The sequence below is a fragment of the Zalophus californianus genome, chromosome 7 (assembly GCF_009762305.2).
Source record: "Zalophus californianus isolate mZalCal1 chromosome 7, mZalCal1.pri.v2, whole genome shotgun sequence".
Classification (NCBI taxonomy): domain Eukaryota; kingdom Metazoa; phylum Chordata; class Mammalia; order Carnivora; family Otariidae; genus Zalophus; species Zalophus californianus.
Window position 1 is genome coordinate 6,471,070 of NC_045601.1, and position 19,983 is coordinate 6,491,052.

At 38.5% G+C, this 19,983-nt stretch overlaps 1 protein-coding gene across 1 annotated transcript in view; it reads left to right on the forward strand.

Moving 5' to 3' along the window:
• PRKN (parkin RBR E3 ubiquitin protein ligase) overlaps positions 1-19,983 on the forward strand; it is a 1,305,872-nt gene that overhangs the window by 251,110 nt on the left and 1,034,779 nt on the right. The window contains 1 exon segment of the mRNA XM_027603377.2: positions 5,330-5,493. Coding sequence (XP_027459178.2) covers positions 5,330-5,493 — 164 coding nt within the window.

Below are 19,983 nucleotides of genomic sequence, written 5' to 3' on the forward strand. Positions count from 1 at the left end.
TATTCTGAATTTCTTACGATCTGTTTATTGTTGATATTACACCACTTTACTCCCAAAATGTAGAAGGCTTACAATGTAATAGGTCCGTTTTCATTCCCCCATTCTTGATGCTGTAGTTGTCATACTTGTTATATCTGCATTAAACTCCACATGAAACTTTATATAGCTCTATAGCGTGAGGTATGTAGGAATTGGTCCTAAGAGGTAGATAACTCCATGGACTCACATTGTTCTGAGCATGGGCTGAGGTAGAAGGTTGTGGGAGAGTTGGATTTTAGAAGAAGAATATAAAGTAAAAATCATGTTGAGTGAACATTTCCTATGAAAATATATTGAATTGCACATGAATTATGTTGCATGCAGCTTCGATAATACAACCCTGGGAGAACACTCAGATACAAAAGAAGAGAATCTAAGTAGACCCTTGGGCACTCTAAAATCGGTAAGTCCAACACAGGAAGAGAACTCAGTAGATGAAGCTAAGAAAGCATGTCCTGTGTTGTAGGGGGAAACCAGGATGGTGCAGTTGCAGTTATAAGAACAAGAGTCTACTGAATAATTCTGAATGGTCTAATATGAGAAGAATAGAAATGGAACCATTGAATTAGAAATATGGAGCTTATTGCTTTAGCAGGAGTAGTCTTCAAGAGTGGGCTCACAAAAGAATGCATGGTAAATCAGTGGCGAGCAGTACCGTAAGAAATCTACAATAAGGTTTTCTGTGCAGAGGAGTGGGATAGTGCCTGGAGAGGAACATGAGAACAAGGTCTGTCTGTCTGTTCATCATAGAAGATTCTAGTCTTCGTGGTATTTCTCAAAGGTAAAGAAGAAGCTACCTCCCCAAGGGGTAGTTAGAGAGATGTAGGGGTACTTCCTGGTCAACCCAGTTGCCAGGGGGTGCTCCTGGTGTTTACCAGACTACAAACATCCTGCAGAGCTTAGGGCATTCTTTCTTGAGGAAGAATTGTCTTAACCCCAAAAGCACTGAGCCTGTTTTTATGCTGATGACAATGATCTATCTTGGCTTCTGTTTTTATTTGATTCTCTCAGCAGAAATGTCTGGGCCTCACATGATGTTCCATGCCATCTGAGTCAAGCCTTTGACAAATCTGGACTGTTCTTTGATTTGTCCGCCTTAGATCACCCCTTCTGAGATCTCCCCGGAATCCGTCACTGTGACTAAGGGAAAGCCAGGCACTGACTGGTTTATGCCCATCCTTGAGCCTATTGCTGTGACAAGGAGGATGAGGTTATGCTGATTAATAAGAGTCCACTCTGGACTGGAGGGAGAGAGTGGCTCACCCCACCTAAATTCCATGACTGCTCTCCGTGGGGGAAATAGAATGGCTGCTTTCAAGGCAGTCCGGATCCTATAAGGACCATCATCTTTGGACAGATTTAGGAGTGATGAATGATAGGAAAGTACTATAGTTGTAACTCAAGTATTTCTACCCCCTGCAGTCAGGCCAGGAAAAGAGAATAGCCTTGAGAGAAACATAAGCACCCATCACCCAATGACTCCTTCCCCTTTTTCTTCTCAGTTACTTTCTTATCATCTGGATCTTCTGAACACTGCTTAGGAATGGCATCAAAATGAGTGTGGATGTGTCTCATTATTTTTTTCTTAGCAGTGCATTATGGTATTTATTGTTGATTATTACCATTATTACCATTATCGATAATACTAATTGGTACAGTATTTATTTCTGATTCTATTATAGGTGTCATTAAAACAATGCATTCCCAAACTTTTAATTTATAATTCAAATCTCAGAAAAGGAGACAAGTGAAGTTCTTTATCCTGGTCTCTTTGTTCCTGGGATTTTTCTGTCCATCATGAAGAAGAGCAGAAACCAGAAAAATAGGCCTCTTTATTTATCATTCACCCATATCCCATTTAATCTATCTTAGTTACAATATAAAGGATGGGTGCTACTTTAATTAGCACTACCTCTTCTAGGTGACTAAAATTAGGGAACTGTTTTTTGGAGTACAAACTTCCCCTGTACTAAGAGTACAGAGTGTGTACCAAGCGACTCTTCCCACAATTTCCCGATGCATCCATAATCACAACAAATCTCTTGTAATGGGGCATTTAGAGTTGTGTACATTCAGCAGATAAGGAAGCTAAGAAAAGGTGACAGGTAGTTTGTCCTAAGTCATAAAATTAACAAGTGGCACAACGGATTCCAATTTCTCTTTTCCTGGCTCTAAAGATACTCTACTTCCTGTGACTTTTCAAGAGGTAGTAGAGGGAGAGAGTTGGGTGCATTCCTCTGCTCCTCTCTTTTGGGAATCTTGGAGTTACAGGACCAGAACCGATGGGACCTGATGCATTTCTCCCATGTGCCAGAAGAAGGTAGAGACCCACCACAAAATACGCTACTACCACTAAGCACTGGTCATTTTCCACATAATGGCACTTGATTATTGATGGTCTGGTCACTTGAAAACGTTTGTTCCTATCCATGACCATGTTTTAGTTTGCCTAATACCTGCTGTGCATTTGGTCAGTTTTTCCATTGTCAATCCATACTGTATATCTGAACTGCTTCTCAAAGGTATTCATTTCTAAAGTATTGACATGATTTATCCAAATTAAACTTAAGTTAAAAAACTTTAATTTTTCTATTTAAACAGAATGAAGAAGGCCTTTAGCTACTAATGATTTGAATTGTGGTACAGAATTCCCTAGAATGTTTTTTGTAGCTCTCTTTCCCTTTAGTTTGGCTTGTTTGCTTATTTTTATAATTCTTGTCCTTAAGATGGAATCTCCATAATTGGAACCCCTGGCGAAAAATCATCAACTCAGCACAGGCTGGAATTTTGATTCCTTTTTTTAGTTTTAGTAACTTCTGTATAGTCCCCAGCTGTTCCTTCCCATAAACCCCTCTATGGCATTCTGCTTTAAAAACAAATCTGTTCACGCTACTGGGAAATCGTGTAGAACTGGGACCAGAACTTCTGTCCCTTCTTGCCCCTTACTTGACTCCTATCTTGTCTGATGAATGGGTTGCCTTATGGTCTCTGACCTGAGGATGCTGGGAATATACCCCAAAGGCTCCCAATACACATTTATTTCTCCTCTACTTCAGTGGTGTCACATGACATCTACTTAAAAGTTTATCAAAAGCACCTTTTCCTCCGTAATTTTTTTTTTTTTTTTTTTTTTTTTTGGAACACTTCTGTCATTTCCAGTCCATACTCCTGTCCTAACTGTGTTTCTGTGCTGGGCAAACTGTGTCAGGTTTTTGCTCTTGTTGTGTCATCTGTGGCACCTGCTCATTTTGGTATCATTTTTATTTTATTGTGTCTTATAACCATTGTTCATTATTCTTTGCTCTTAGCTCTTCATTGGAGCTTTTATTTTTTAATCCCATTTTTCTGCTGCTAACCTGGATAGGGAATGCCTGAATTATGTTGGAAAACCTGTTTGCTGTTGTTGTTTCTTTTTTATCACAAAGTAAAGGAATGTGGACTTTTCTTTGGAGAATATTTTAGGCAGCCTGTTATAGTAGAAATGGAAAGGAGTTTAGAGTTTGATTGAACTGAATTTGAGTTGTGATTCCATTACAAAGCTGCCGATGTCCTTAGAAAAGTGATTACAATTCTCTAGGACTCCATTTACTATTCTCTTAGGTAAGGATAGTAATACTGACCTTACGAGATCATTGGAAAGCTTAAAAATAGCACATGTAAGGTGCAACTTCTGCCACATAGTGTTTGATTATTATTGGCATTGTAATGATTATTTTATTATAATTATTATTTGGTGGTCCATCTCATATTCGAATTGACAACTAGTACATGATAATGCTACATTTAAAGGACATGCAGGAGAAAATAAGCTATAATGGCTCGCCTTAAGGAGTTTATAATCTTTTAAAGAAGGAGAAATATATACCCAAAACATGTAAGTCAGATACAAACATTCATTATTTTTGAAGGTAATTATGTGATAGTTGTAAACACTATAAATATTACTTAACACATCACAGAACACCCTCTGTGGCTTCTTTATTGTGACGATTAGGGAACTGAGAGTTAAAGCAATAGAGGTAAGACGTTTACCCCACCTGTTTATGCTGCGAAGGGACCTACAGGGACTGGTGCAGGGGTCCTTCCCACTCTGGAGGTGTCCTTGTAACCTCCATGCTCTGCTGCCTCCAGAACAGAATGTGGCAAAGAGTGTAAGATGGTCATGCTCAACCCCCTGAGGCCCTCAAGAGGTGGGCTCGGTTTTGACTGGGCTGATAGTGAGAGGCCTCTTGGAGGAGGGACGTCTGAGATGGATCATGTGGTGAACAGGCTTTCAACAGGCAGAGGGGAAGAAGACATGGGTGCAGAAGTGTTCTGGGAGCATTCAGTGTAGCAGTGCGCATGTGGGGACTGATGGAGGAGCTGCTGGGATATAGGTTTGTGTCAGATGAGAGGGGCCTTGGGTTTTTCTCCCCAGCAGACACAGTGACACTTTAAAGAATTCGAAGGCTATGCCATGATCAGAGCTCTGGATTGATAAGGCTGACTCTGCAGAACGGTGCGGGGCATTTTGGAAGTGAAGAGAGCGTATCACGACTCCAGTTGGGAGGCTAGCGCAAGAATCTGGAAAAGATCGACTGAAGTGATGACAGAAAGCGTGGGCAGGAAAGGACCTGTGTGGGCGACATTGACAAGTGAGAATGGCAGTCGGCCGTGTTGAGAAGGCATGCAGAGACGGCAGCTCCCAGCCTTGATTGTGAGGGGGGTAGCGGCTCCAATAAGAAAGATGGTGTCCATAGTTTCAAAAGAAAGGGCAAATAAGTATCACCATAAGATCTAGTGGAGCCTTTTGGCAGGGTCACCCAAAGTCCAGGGCTCGGGTGGGTCTTCACTCTAGTCAGTAATGCAGCTTGAATGGTTTCTATCACTATACCGTGAGTGCAAACATAACGCCTCCGATATTTATGAAGAGGGGCACCATGGAGGGAGTGGGCATTCATACAAGCTGCTGGAGCCGACTCTCTTCCATAAACTCCTTGGAGTCTCACAGTTCCAATCTACCGAGTGTTCTCCCTGAGCCCTTTGTTTCCCAGGACAGGCATCAAAGGGAGCATGTGATTGTGTTTGAGGGTCACTGACTAATGTAAGAAAAGGAAATCCCACAGGGAAACTCCGTTTTTCTTCAAACGTTGCTCCATTGCATTCAGTTTTATGTTATAAGTGAAAGAAAACGTATGCCATTCAATGAATGGCGGGCGAGCGGTAACTTGGTTCAAAAGTATTGCTATTGCCCTGTCAGAGCTTTGAGTAATACTCACTTTTCTCCCCTCTCTCCCAATGTCTTGGTCAGTGTTTGTCAGGTTCAACTCCAGCCATGGTTTCCCAGTGGAGGTCGATTCCGACACCAGCATCTTCCAGCTCAAGGAGGTGGTTGCTAAGCGACAGGGGGTTCCAGCTGACCAGTTGCGTGTGATTTTCGCAGGGAAGGAGCTTCGGAATGACTTGACAGTGCAGGTGAGTCTCCCTCGGTGGATTGTTCCTGGGATGCAGCCAGCCGCATTGCTTATGCTGCTTACTCGGCCAGGCTGACATTCATGCCTGAGATCTGATAGAATAAATAGTGCCTGGGGATTCCTTGAACTTTACTCCACACTGCTTCATTAATTCTGACCTTCTTAATTATGCATTAAAACAGCAAGCAGCAAGGACTGGAAGAACAACTGTGAGTGAGGGGGAGAGAGAGAGAGAGAAAGAACACACAGACTGGGCTTAGTGAATAAATGTTTACTGACTACAGGAGCAGCAAGGCACAATTTCTGTGTCTGTTCAATTTCTACCTTACTTATTCCATTTGAATCTTAATGAAGAAGGATTCGAATAAATGGTTCCAAATCAGGCTGCTCCGTCACTGTGCTGTGAGGAATTTGTAACCCAATTGTGACCCCTGGAGGATAGTCGCAAGTCTGCCTCCGGGGCTCGCTCGTGAAGGTCCCGGGCTCTGGGCCCGTCCACAACAGACCATCCAAATCCCAGTTTCCATGCCGGTAGCCGAGGAAGACGGAAGCGTAGCAAAAGTGCACCTTTGTGCTTATTTTCTCCACGCCTCAGTAAAATTGTCCTTAGAACAGACCCCCGAAACGTCAGAGAGTGAGCAGCGTCTGTCCTCTCCTACAGCACCACACTGTTCCTAAGGCTGTTGAAGCCTCCTAGCCTTTCATTTGGGTGTTTCATTGCCAAGGGCGATTTCTGTAGCAAGAAGGGGAGAACTGGTGAAGGAAGTGATGCACAGCACCCTCACCTGGAGGTGGAGACCTGTCATTTGTTGGGGGAGGTCAGCAAATACTGTCGAATGGGGATTGAAGTCCTTTGTGAAAGTGTGAAAGACGGAGTGAATGCGTTCTGTGGGTGGTACAGGTGATGCTGAGGGACCCCTCAGCACACGTTCCCCCTTCCTTAACCAGCACCCATTAATTGCACTCCTGTTTATAGCCTTGTGGGGGCCGCTGCTTTGCACAGTGGGGGACTGCTGGGCGTGGCTACATGGAAACCCCTTCTGGTGTTGACATCCTATCATTGTGTCTTCTCCTGATGATATTTACTGCTGCATCCTGAAATGCTCTAGAAATTGGGATATACAAAGGAAGCTGTAGAAATGCAAATCGTCCCCCTCCTGCTCCAGCGTGTCTTTGCTGATGGCTGGAGGCACCTGCTCATTGAGCACGAACTGCTGTGCTTTGCTTTTAGGCAGTTTGTTTTTATAAGGGAAGTGCCTGTGCTAAAAAGTGTTTCGCTTTTTTTTTTTTTATTTCAGTCAACTAAAAAGCTTCTTCGTGTACCTGCCAACCTCTAAATCCAAGAATGTTCCCTTCACAAATAAATGACTTTAAAACATCTCCTTGAACCAAAATATTTTATGTTACCAGGAGTTTTGAAGTTTCAGGTTCTAATCCTCTTCACCTTTACTGTTCAAGCTGATAGGTTAAACTAATTGCTATAGATGGTTCATTTGACAAACATGTATGTGTAAGATATATATTGATTTAGATTCTTTTTATTTTGACACACACTTCCAATGTTCTGGGCTTCCCAGGGGCTCACAAAGAAAGGGGAAACTCATTCCTGCTTTTGTGGTGACTCTTTCTTTAGGGGCCCTAAAAGCAACAGAAGTATTAGGTTGAACCATATGGCATAAAACTATCAGCAATTTCATGTGGTCCAACGTAAGAATGTCAAACATGAGAAGCATGATATGGAAACTGAAATGTCAGCAGTACAAGATTTTAAAGGTGGAGAAAACACATCTGAGTAGAAGTCACCAAGACTTTGTGGATGAATTGAAACTGGAGTAGGATTCCATAGATGGAGAATGAGCATGGAGTGTGCTTTCTGGAAAGCATGGGTCCCTGTTCTTCTAGAAGCTAGAAGAGATGTTGAAGACTAGGCAGGAAGGGAGCTTAAAGCTGTGTCTTGCAGAGGTTTCATGCATGGAAATAGGGTGCTGTCGAAGGAAATGGGAGTCTGGAGATCCAGTCTGGTTGTAGGAAGGATGAGGAACTTAACCTGCATGATAAGTAGATGCCAAGGGAAATCTATATGGGGATGTCTAGCAGGCGTTTGATAACTTAGCTGTGACGCTTAGGGGCTCACTTCATATTTAAGGACAAGCTACCTAGAGCTAAATATTACAGCTATTGGGTTAGATGTGACTGCCCAAGGGGCAGAGGACAGAGGCATGAGCCGGTCTTTTAGGCAGCGAGGGGAGAAGCCAGTGAAGGAGGCATCATCCATCCAGCTGATGTGTTGGAGGATATTTTGGAAAAGAAAATTACTGGTGAAGAAGTATACCCGCTGTGAAAAGATGGGGGAGGATGAGAAGAAAAGAGCCTTTGGACTTGATGACCATAGTGATGACTCCAGGACAGGGTTGCGGGTGGTGAAAGCCAGAGCGTTGGGTTCAGCGTGAGCTGTGGACTATAATGAGGAGGCTCAGCTTGTCAGCGAAGTTATATTATCTTCATTTCTAAGTGCATGGATTATACTATAGAGTGTTTATATCATAACTCTCAAGTATTTAGGGAATACCTACTTTTAATACTAGAAATTAAGGCAAAACAATTTTTTTAAATGTATCTTACATACTTAGACAATGTGGCCTCCCTGTATTTCAGTTGGCTCGTTTGTAAAGTGGGAATAATACTAGTACCTATCTCATTGGAATTTTGTGAGGACTAAATTAGTTAATTTATGTAAAGCTCTTAGAACAGAGTGTGACATATAGTAAACACTATGTAAATGTTAGCATTTATTAGCATCCTCATCACTGTGAATATCATCACCATTATAAGGGACAACTGCAGACTCTAAGAGATCACTTTAAATAATACAAGACTACTTTCCATCATGAATTATGATGAGGATATCTGCAATAAATTAAAGAGTTAAGGAATGACAATAGGATACATATTTGACTGGGGCAAATATATCTGTATATATTTGTGTCTGTGTGTGTGAATGTATATGTATGTAGTATTTATACATTTTAAGTAAAATGTATACTTTTAGTTAAATTAAATTAAATTTTAGTTTAATTAAAAAGAACTCTCTAGAGTTTGTAAATGAATTTTTGACCCTTACATGTACAGGTTTTACTTACCTTAAGAATAGTGGAATTTGAGTGGCGCCTGGGTGGCTCATTTGGTTAAGCATTTGACTCTTGATTTCAGCTCAGGTCATGATCTCAGGGTCATGAGATTGAGCCCTGCCTCAGACTCCACGCTGGGTGTAGAGCCTGCTTGGGATTCTCCCTCCCTCTCCTCTGCCCCCCACCTGGCATGTACTTGCGTGCGCTCTCTCTCTACAAAAAAAAAAAAAAAAAAAGAATAGAATTTGAATTTAGCAAGCTTAAAAAGACTTTATACTTCCTCTTGACAGTTGTAGTAAAAATAGAAACCTATAGGGGCGCCTGAGTGGCTCAGTCATTAAGCATCTGCCTTCAGCTCAGGTTATGATCCTGGGGCCTCCTGGGATCGAGCCCCACATCAGGTTCTCTGTTTGTGGAAAGCCTGCTTCTCCCTCTCCCACCCCCTGCTTGTGTTCCCTCTCTCTCTGTGTCTCTCTCTTTAAAATAAATAAATAAAATCTTCAAAAAAAAAAAAAAAAAAAGAAACCTATAGCCATAGTGTTCAGCAAAGATTCCTAGATTCATCATGGTATTATTGCTTTCAAAATATATTTTTGTAAAGTGATTATTTGCCACATACTATGTTTGTTATAAGCAAACTGTAAAGAGTTGTACAATTTTTCCTACTTCATAAACAATATTTCTGTGCATGCTTTTATTATTTTCCTTATACCTACAAGTATGTGAAATAAAACTAATCTTTGACGTAGTATGCATAGTTGCTTGGTATTTTTCTTTAGAAAGAGTTCTTGTCAGCTCTTGCAACAGAATATTCAGGTCCCATTCAAATGATATGTCTCTCATTTTCCTAATCCCAAATCTAACATGCTCCATATCAAAAATTTCTGAAATCACCTGTATATGATTTTGAATTTATTATTCAAAATTATACATGGAAAATAATATTCTAAAGTAGTTGTACAATTCAAAATGTATGAACTGTGTCATTAGATTAACTTACAATGACAGGGACTTGAGAATTTATCTAAGATTTTGTTTGAGCAGAATTCATTGTATTCACATGAGCTGTATTAATATCATTAGTATCAATATAGGTTTATTAGCCAGTGTATTAGAGTCTCCAAAGGAACAGACCAGTAGGATGGATTAATCCATCCATCCCTCCATCCATCCATCCATTCATCCAGCCATCATTTTTTTAATCTATCAATTCTATCTATCTATCTATCTATCTATCTATCTATCTATCTATCTATCTATCTATCTATCTATCTAGGATAGACAGATAGATACATAGATAGATTTATTATAAGGAATTGACTCACATAATTATGGAGGCTGACAAGTCCCAAGACCTGCAGTCTGCAACCTTAGTTTGGTCTCAGCCTGAAGGATTAAATCAGGAAAGGGGATGGCATAGTTTCAGTCTGAAGGCTCACAGCCTTGAGACCCAGGAAGAGCTAATGTTTCAGGTCAAGTCCAAAGGCAGGAAAAAAAAAAACAAACAAACCCTCAAACAATGTCCTTTCTAGAAGGGCACTGAGAAAATGAAATTCCCTCTTGTTTATGAGAGAGTCAGCCTTTTTTAAAATTTTTCTCCCCAGGCCTTCAACTGATTAGATAGGGCCTACCCATATTGGGGAGAGCTGTCCGCTTCACTCAGTCTACCAATTCAAATATTAATCTCACCCCAAACACCCTCACATGCACACCTAGACTTATGTTTGACCAAATGCCTGGGCACCCCATGGCCCAGTCAAGTTAACACATAAAATTAACCATCACAGCCAGGAAATGAGAAACCTTGTTATAGTTAATTAATGTTATAGGAATGTTATTCTATTTGTATTCTTTTTGTAATAATCAATTATACTTGCAAAATAGGTAATAAAATGTCTTATTTTACATAGAAATATTTGTTTTATAAAAAAATTCACGCAGGTGGATGTTCATAAATTCCTTTAAATACTCAATATTATGATGTTTAAAATGTAGATACACATTTGGAAATCATCATTTCATAAAATAGATTATTCTTGTAGTAAATATTAAAGGGCATCAGTTTATTACTCCTGTTCTTCCAACTAAGCTTTATGATAAAGACATGATCTGAGTTTGGAAGACCAGAGACATTTAGACTTCACGAGCTTAGGTTGTAAATATCAAAGACAAATAAATGACCCTGAGAAGCCAAATTGTTTAAAAACTGTGGCCCTACCCTCATCCCCACCAACAGTCACAAAGAGTGATGGAGAGTCTAGATTACCTCCCTTGTGAGGCTATAATGAGTGTCTTACACACCTACCCCCCTGACAATAATAAGCTACACCTCTCCCTCCCTGCTGGCATGGTAAACACAAGGGTCGTAGAGGTGAGTTGGGATTTTCACTGTTGCTAAGTGGTAACAGAGCCACTGTTACCACAGTGCCAGTGGAGATCACGTGTGGTGCCGGAACATGACTTCCACCCAGCAATGATGAGGAGTCCCCATTTCACCAGATAATGAATGGAGACCTGGACTTCTGTTTCCACTGGCAATAATGAGGTGGTTATCCCCTTTTCCTGCAGTAATAGTGTCAGAAAAAGCCAGGTAAAGGAGAAGGTTTAAATAAGATCCAGTGTCTCATAACATACGGAGAAAATGCTCAGGTTTCAAAGGAAAACCATTAAGAATCAGAAAGATCTCCAACTCTGTGAGAAGACTATCAGTAGATGCTAATATTGAGATGACAGATGTTAGAATTTATCTGATATTTTAAACAGCCATGATAAAAATGCTTCGATAAGCAATTACAAACATGCTTGAAATAAATGAAAAAATAAGTCTGAGAAAAGAAATAAAGGATATAAAGAAGAATAAATGGAAATTATAGAATTGAAAAATACAACAACAAATAAAAAGCTCACTGAATGGGCTCAACAGAAGAATGGAGGGGATAGAGGAAAAAGTCAGTGAACTGGAAGACAGAACAGTAGAAATTGTGCAATTTGAACAGAGAAAATAGACAAAAGAAGGGAGGAAGAAAAGGAAGAAAGTAAGAAAAGAAGGAGGGAAAGAAGAAAGAAAAAGGAAGGAAAGAGGAAAGGAAGGAAGGAAGGAAGAAAAGAGCAAGTTACAGAAATATGTGGGTCTATAAAAGAGCATTTCAAAATTGTGTCATCAGAGTCCTGGAAGGAGAGGATAAAAGAAGGAGGAACTAAAAGTACTCAAAGAAATAATGGCTGAAAATTTCCCAGTTACTACAAGTAACATCAAACTGCAAATTCAGGAAGCTGAAGGAATCCAGAATTTTGACATAGTCAAAGCAATACACACATCACAATTAAACTTCTAGAAACTAAAGACAAGGAAAAAAAAAATCTTGAAAGCAGCTAGAGAAAATGTACAGGCATAGCCAGAGATGTTGCAGGTTCTTCTTCAGACTGCCACAGTAAAGCTGATATGACAATAAAGTCAAATGGACTTTTTTGGTTTCCCACTGCATATAAAGTTATGGTTTCACTATACTGTAGTCTATTAAGTGTGCAATAGCATTACGTCTAGAAAAACCCAATATATATACCTCAATTAAAAAAAATACTTGATTGCTAAAAAATACTAACTGTTATCTGAGCTTTCAGTAAGTCATAATCTTTTTTGCTGGTAGAGGGTCTTGCCTCAGTGATGATAGCTGCTGACTCATCAGAGTGGTGGTTGCTGGAGCTTGGGTTGGCTGTGGCAGTTTCTCAAAATCAGACACCAATGGAATCTTTCACAATGCCTCTGTAGCTTGTGATGCTGTTTGTTAGCATTTTATCCACAGAACTTCTTTCAACTTTGGTCACTGCTCTCAAACCCTGCCCCTGTTTTATCAACTAAACTTATGTCATATTGACAATCCTGTGTCGTCATTTCAACAATCTCCACACATCTTCACCAGCTAGATTCTATCCCATGAAACTGCTTTCTTTGCTCCCTTGTAAGAAGCAACTCTTCATCCATAAGTGTCTGTTGTGAGATTGTAGCAATTCAGTCCCATCTTCAGGCTCCAGGTCTAATTCTAGTTCTCTAGTGTTTCCATCACATCTGCATCTACTTCCTCCACTGAAGTCTTGAACCTTCAAAGTGCAAAAAAAAATGCAATATCCATGAAGTGCAGTAAAGCAAAACAAATAAAATGATGTATGCCTGTACATCTTATGCAAAATGGAAAAGCAATTTCAATGCCAGTGGATTTCTCATCAGAAACCATGAAGGCTGGAAGAAAGTGGCACATTTTTCAAGTGCTGACGGAAAAGAAGTGTCAATCTGGAAACCTATACCCAGAGAAAAGATCTTTCAGAAATGAAGAAGAAATTGATGTATTTTCAGATGGAAAAAAAAAAAAAAAAAAACTAAGATATATTGTCATCAAACTTCCCTAAAAGAAGGATCAAAGAAGGGAAATGAAAAAGGAGGAACTTTGGAACATTAGAAAGGAAGAAAGAACACAGTAAGCCAAAGTATGGCTGAATACACAGACTTTCCTTCTCTTGAGTTTTCTAAATTATGTTTGAGGGTTGTAAGGACTTGTAACGATATCTGATGTGGTTCTAAATGTTAGAAGAGGAAATATTTAAGACAAATATATTATAAATGGACGTAAAGTGACATAAAGGGAGTAAGGTTTTTATACTTCACTTGAAGCTGTAAAACGTAACTTGTGTGGTAAGTTATCACTGATACAGTAATAGCTAGAGCAACCACTAAAATAGCTAAGAGTAAAGTATAAAATGGTGATGACTCTGAATGCTCGTGAGGCTATGGAAATATTGGGTCACTCATATATTGCTGGTGGGAATAGAAAATGGTACAGTCACTCTGGAGGAGAGTCTGACAGTTTCTTAAATACTAAACATACACCTGCCCTGCAACACGGTAGTCACACTCTTGGTTATTTATCTCGGGAATGAAGACTTGTGGTCACACAAAGCCTAGGACATGAGTGTTTATAGCAGCTTCATTCACATTAGAGAAAAACGGGAATAACCCTGATGTTCTTCAGTGGTAAATGAGTCAACCAACTCTGGTACATCCATATCCTACTCAACTGCGAAAGGCACTAACAATTGATAATACACAGCATTTTGCATGAATCTCAAGGGAATTATGTGAAATGAAAAAAAAGCCAATCCCAAAAGGGTCACATGCTGAAAATTCCATTTATATGACATTCTTGAAATGACAAAATTATAGAGATGGAGGACAGATGAGTGGAGGAGGGGATGGGAGCAGGAGGGAAGAGTGTGATGGTAAAAGGACAGCAGGACGGCAGGGGGCCCTGTGGTGGTGGATGTTTTGCACCTTGACTGTATCAATGCTGATAGTACAATTGTGTCGTATTATAGTTTTGTAAGATGTTACCTTTGGGAAACTAGGCAAAGGAAACCTAGGATCTCTCTGTATTATTTCTTACAACTACATTTGAACTTATAAATACCTTAAGATAAAATTTAATTAAAACAAAACAAACAAGTTCTACCATCTTCCACAGAGGAATAGAAATGATCTCTGTCTATAGAAAATAAAGAAGCTTGTTATTTGCATCTATTTTAATGGGGCACTACTTCTTAATAAGTGATTTTCAATGTGAGAAACTAGTAAATCGTTTAACTGATTCTTAGAGACATTTAAAGACTAATTCACACTAAAAGTATAAGGCCAATACAACATAATACTTGTAGAAGTATTAAGACATCTTTCTTGAATTCTTGAATAGAATCATTAGTACCTTATAGGCTTGAACGGACATGATTAGTATTTATTTTTAAAGCTCTCACAAAATATTAAGAGAAACAAAAATAAAGTTTTTAATAATGTGTACTCTAGCTATACACATTTTCCAAATGGATTTGAGAGTCATGCACTATAGTTTTAGGAAAAAAATGAGCATCTTATGTAACCATTGTGGTTATGATGGTTAGAGGAAACATTCACTTAGAAAAATTGCTCCTCTTTTATTGGTATTTTACATTTATGTTATAGAAGGAATTTTGGGATGAAATAGTTTCATTTATAAACTAAATTGTATTTAATTTTTTAACTTTCTCTCTTGAATGCGAGACAGAGGCTAGATTAAATTAGAACACAGAACGCACTTTCACCATGATGTTTTTTTTGTTTTTATATAAAAGAAGAATTCTGCAAATGACAATATAAATGGCCAAGATGTTTTATTTAAAATTCTTTTTTTTTCCCTCTGATTTTAAGACAAAAATGGAGCCAGTTTACATACCATTATACTCCGCAGTGATTTCTTTGTATGTAAAAGTACAGTTGTGTACATGAGACCTGCAAACACTTCAGGAATAATGCAAACATTTTTTTCCAAAGGGTTGTCTTGCTAATGGAACGTTCTGCTGGCTTCGTGCATTTAAGTAAATGTAGATCCCCTCTTGAGTTCCTTCAAAGTACTGGTGCATTATTATGGTGGCTGTTAAGTCCTGCGAACTGTTAGAGTCCAGAATCAAAGGATGGTAATCCGTACAGAGCAAGGTCTCATTCCCAGAAGTCCCTTATTTAACCTGCTTCTGTCTGCTGTTTATATGTGTCATTTGGAAAAAAATCTCTGAATTACTAATTTTTTGCATAATTCAGTACCCTCAGAAATGTTATTTTTCTGTTGAAAGTAAGTCTTGACATTTGTGTGCCCCTGTGGACTTATAAAACATCTTTGAGGATTGCCATGAATAAACTCAGACTTGAAGAAAAAAAAAGTTGAGATTCTTTTAGCTTATAAGAGGCTGAAGATAGAGTCTGTGGGTTTATTTAATAGGCTCATGCCTTTCAAAGATGTTTCCATTGTCCTTATTGTGCTCATTTTCCAAGATAGACGATATGTGAGGGAGTTAAACTCTGCAGCAAACCAATCCCCTAAATCTTAACATAGGATGCATTTTATTAGAGTATATAAGGGAAAAACCGGGTCTCGTAGGAAACTTGACAAGTGGAAGAACGAGTACACAATGTGAAATTTTATTACTATTCACTGAAGTCCTCGTTTCAAATAGTCAATTCTGTTGTCTCTGTTTATTGGACTCAGATTCCATCATGCAGTTGACCCAGTTGTGTTTTAAGAATTTGATACAGTCATTATCCTTCAGCGAAGGAAGTATCCTTTAGAAGAAACAAGAATTTGTGCCTATACCATTCACCTTAAAGCTTCCTTTTTTTTAAAGATTTAATTTATTTTAGAGAGAGAGAGCTCCTGTGTGAGTCGAGGCGGGGGAGGAGCAGAGGGATAGAGAGAATCTCAAGCAGACTCCCCACTGAGCGTAGAGCCTGACACAGGGCTCCATCCCAGCTCCCTGAGATTATGACCTGAGGTAAAATCAGGAGTCGGGTGCTCAACCCACTGAGCCACCCAAGTCACCCCTCACCTTAAAGCTTTTAAACCAAAAGTTTGCTCACCCAGATTCTACCTTTTCCTTATTTGTTCTTGCCGTGTAATTGTAACGGGCCTGGGATTATTATCAGAGAACAATGAAAAATTTTAAATGAAAAAGCTCTTTAAAACTTACTTATTGACGGATAAACATGAGACTATATATTCCTCATTTTCTCTTTGTGGGTGGACTTGATCTATAGCTTTAGTTAATTTTAATTTATAGCTTAACATTGGTAAATATTTGCTCTGCTCCCTTTTTTTTTTTTTAAGTTTTTTTTTTTTTTTTTTTTTTTTTTTTTGACAGAGAAAGAGACAGTGAGAGAGGGAACACAAGCAGGGGGAGTGGGAGAGAGAGAAGCAGGCTTCCCGCCAAGTAGGGAGCCCGATGCGGGGCTCGATCCCAGGACCCTGAGATCATGACCTGAGCCGAAGACAGTTGCTTAGCCAACTGAGCCACCCAGGCACCCCCCTTTTATTTTCTTTAGGTATGAATTAAATGGGAAATCAAGTTAAATGTGTAATAAAATAATTTATTTTAGTTATACTTTCAGTGATGCCCATGAGACAGAGGAAACAACATTGAATGGGACCAGGAGAGTTTTACTTTCCTGTTTTAATATATTAATTTTTTCCCTCCAATTATTAGGTTTAATATTGATAAGAACACAATTCTCATAAACCACTTAACAGTAGAAGTGGAATTAAATGAAATTACCTTTGGGTAAGTGGGTGTGGCCATACAAGCCTTTCTGAGGCCATGGAGGATGTGCTAAGACAGCATTCTTTGGCCATGAGCTAAAACAGAGGGTACACAAACCCATTGGAATGGAAGCAAAACCTCAAGCTTCCCTGGTTTGTGGTGCAAACTCATGATTATTAACTTGGTGTCCATAGTGTTATAGTCTCATTGATTTGTGGATTTTTAAAAGACAGCATTTTATGCATATGTGTCTTTACACAGACAAGCATACATTCTTTTGGGGAATGCTGTTCATGGGAAGAAAATGGTAAATTTTGTGGGTGCATTTGTGTAATTGTATTTGAGGGTTTTATTCTGTCATTGGATTTTATTTTACCATCGAATGTTTCCTCCCCTGTTGTTGGATCTGGTCAGTTTGAATTCAGAAGTGCCCGCTCCTATGTCATTTAATATATAACCTAATTAATGGCACAGAGCTGTGCTTTTTAAATTGATAAAGCATTCTGACATTAGAGGGAGAAGTGAGGAATGTGAGAACCAACTGATGTCTATGTTTCGGAGTACATCACAGACTTTGGTTCAAATGGGTGGGCTTTTGAAAGCTCAGTACAGGTTTTGCCAAGGATAGTTTCTGTTCATTTTTACATCCTTAAATATTTCAAAGGGAAATGGGTCTGTGTGTTTGCATTCCATTTATGCATAATTCGTCACAACATCGTTCTGAAAGGAGAGAAAATAAAAACAACAACTTACTAAGATAGTTCTATTGTTATTTAAAACTTGGACACTAAGAACCTCAGAACCGCAAAAGTAGATAATACCCACTGCTTTGGTTTACCTGTTTTGCCCCTTGGTTTATTCTCATTTTGAGCAGAATTGAGTTGCATGCTTGTCTGTGGAAGTCTAAATGACTGATATATATATTACAGGAGAATTTTATGGTATTGTCTCCAACACATGCTTATTGCCATATGTAACAGAGAAGTTAAAATTTCAAGAATGTCAGATGCTGGGTGAAGTCATTTACTTAGAATTCTATTTGACTTTCTAGTCCACAGTTCTAATGAAGTGGATATGAATCACTCTAAAGTCAGACTTTCTGGGATGGGAAAGTCTTTTAAATGTTTCCGCCTCTATTTTTCTCATCTGTAAAATGGAAATAGTAATAGTGCCTGTATTTTTTAGGGTTATTTTTGAGTTTTAAATGAAACGATACCTACAAAAGACTGATGAATAAGCAAAATTTAATTATTATTAGTTTCGTTTGATGAATAAGTCTCAGAAACAAAGAAAAACCTTTTATTTCCAGTGTGCAATTGATTCATCCTGAAATTTATTTTCTTTTAAATCTCTCCAAAAGAGAACAAATTTACTCCATGCCAGATTTCCTATTTCATACTTGGGATAACCTCAGAATGTCAGACCTCAGTATGTCTTACTCGTGGGAGCTCCTTCGATTTAAGTCTTATGATAAATTTTTATCTTACAGCGTAACCTATTCTAATGGAGTTTACCTTTTTCTTTAGTGTGCTGAATATATCTGGACACACCATTTATTCTGGGAGCAATTTTACTAGAGTACTTACTATTCAAAATCCGTTTATTCAAGATTGCTCCTAAGAGTCTGTGAGTCACTCAAATTTAAAATAGAGGACAAGGGGGTTAGGAGGCACTCTAAAGAGAAAACACATTTCTACACATGCCTACTTCAGTGATTCATTTGTCACCTCTGTAATTTAAAAGCAGAATGGAAATGCTAAATTTACATAATCTATTATTTTGTAGTCCATTTAAAGGTAGTGGTATCGTTCGTGCTGATTAAATTAGTATCTTTTTGTGTTGGTATCTTTTTTGAGTGCTTTAAAAGGAAAAAGTTGGTTTCTCACATGTCAGTCTTCGTATATTGCTTATGTCATATAATGTTGTATATAATTGTTGATTTCATCTGTCTTTTACCTTTACCATGGTCTTAAAAATATATATATAAAATTGTATATCAATTTTTCAATCCTATTCACTGCCAGCAAGCAATTTTTAAAATAATCTGTTCCACTTACTGTAAAAGAGTATATGAGCCATTAAAAGACTAAATTAGTTAATGATAAAGTGGGAAATTCTTCTAATGATTGATTTCAATTTATTAAAAACATGTCATTGAAAGTTTAAAAAAATGTTTATAGTAAACAAATATCAAGGAATATTATTGTTTGAAAATAGCAATAAATTCACTAATTACTTCTAAGGCTTGGTTTGACTGGAAAACACACCTCTAGATTTTGTATTAGACTTTGAAAAATACAATAAGTTTGTTGAGAATCTTTGAGGGTTTGCTGTTTGACTTGGTATTTTCAACTTTTGCCTCGGGTAGAAAAATGTTGTAATGGTCTATCTCCTATTCAAAAGTATTGCATTATCTTTAGTTTTTGTATTATTTTGGTTTTATTTATTATTTTTGACACAAGAGACTGATGGGAAGAATGCTAAGTATCAAACTACTTCTTTGAATATTTGAGTTTTATCTATAAATAGTATTTTTATAGATTCTAGAAAAATAAAAAAAAAGAAAACAAGCACAAGGGACTGACAACTGTTTCTACATCACATTCTGGCCTCTCATTAAATGTATCTGTGTATTCATGATTTATATTCTCCTTATAATTTCTATGTCTCACCCTCTCCAGCATCTTAATCACTACCCGCCCTGTACAAAGCAACATCCTGGATTTTTTCAGCAACACTAATAGGTTAAGTGCAGTGGTCTGTCGGTAAAATGGCTCTCCAGAATAAAAAGGTCTGGTGGTAGCTCTGGCATTTCTGTGGTGTGAACCCTTCCACTCTGATCTTTTTCATAGTACTCACATGATAATGCTGAGTATGCTCCAAATCTGTTCTTAGGTGTAGGTATGGGCTGGTTCGGCCCAACACTGGACTCCCTTGTCTTGTCTCTTTGTTCTTCCATCTTTGGACTTGTTGCCTGTTTCAATCATAAGAAACCTTTGTTTACAAAACCTTTGTGTTTGAGGGTAGTTGTTATGCCTAGAAATTCTTTCTCCTTCTGTCTTCACTTCTATTTTATTTTACCTACATCTTGGACAAGCTCCTTTTGGCCATTTTTGAGCAGCGGAGAGGGCCTGAGACTCTGGAACTGACCTGATGCATGCTGGAAGAAGCCTGCGCCTGTCCCTTAGTGCAGCTTGCTCGTAACATGGCCGTACTTCATCGTAGGATCAGTGATGTGGCTTCTGTGGCCACACAGT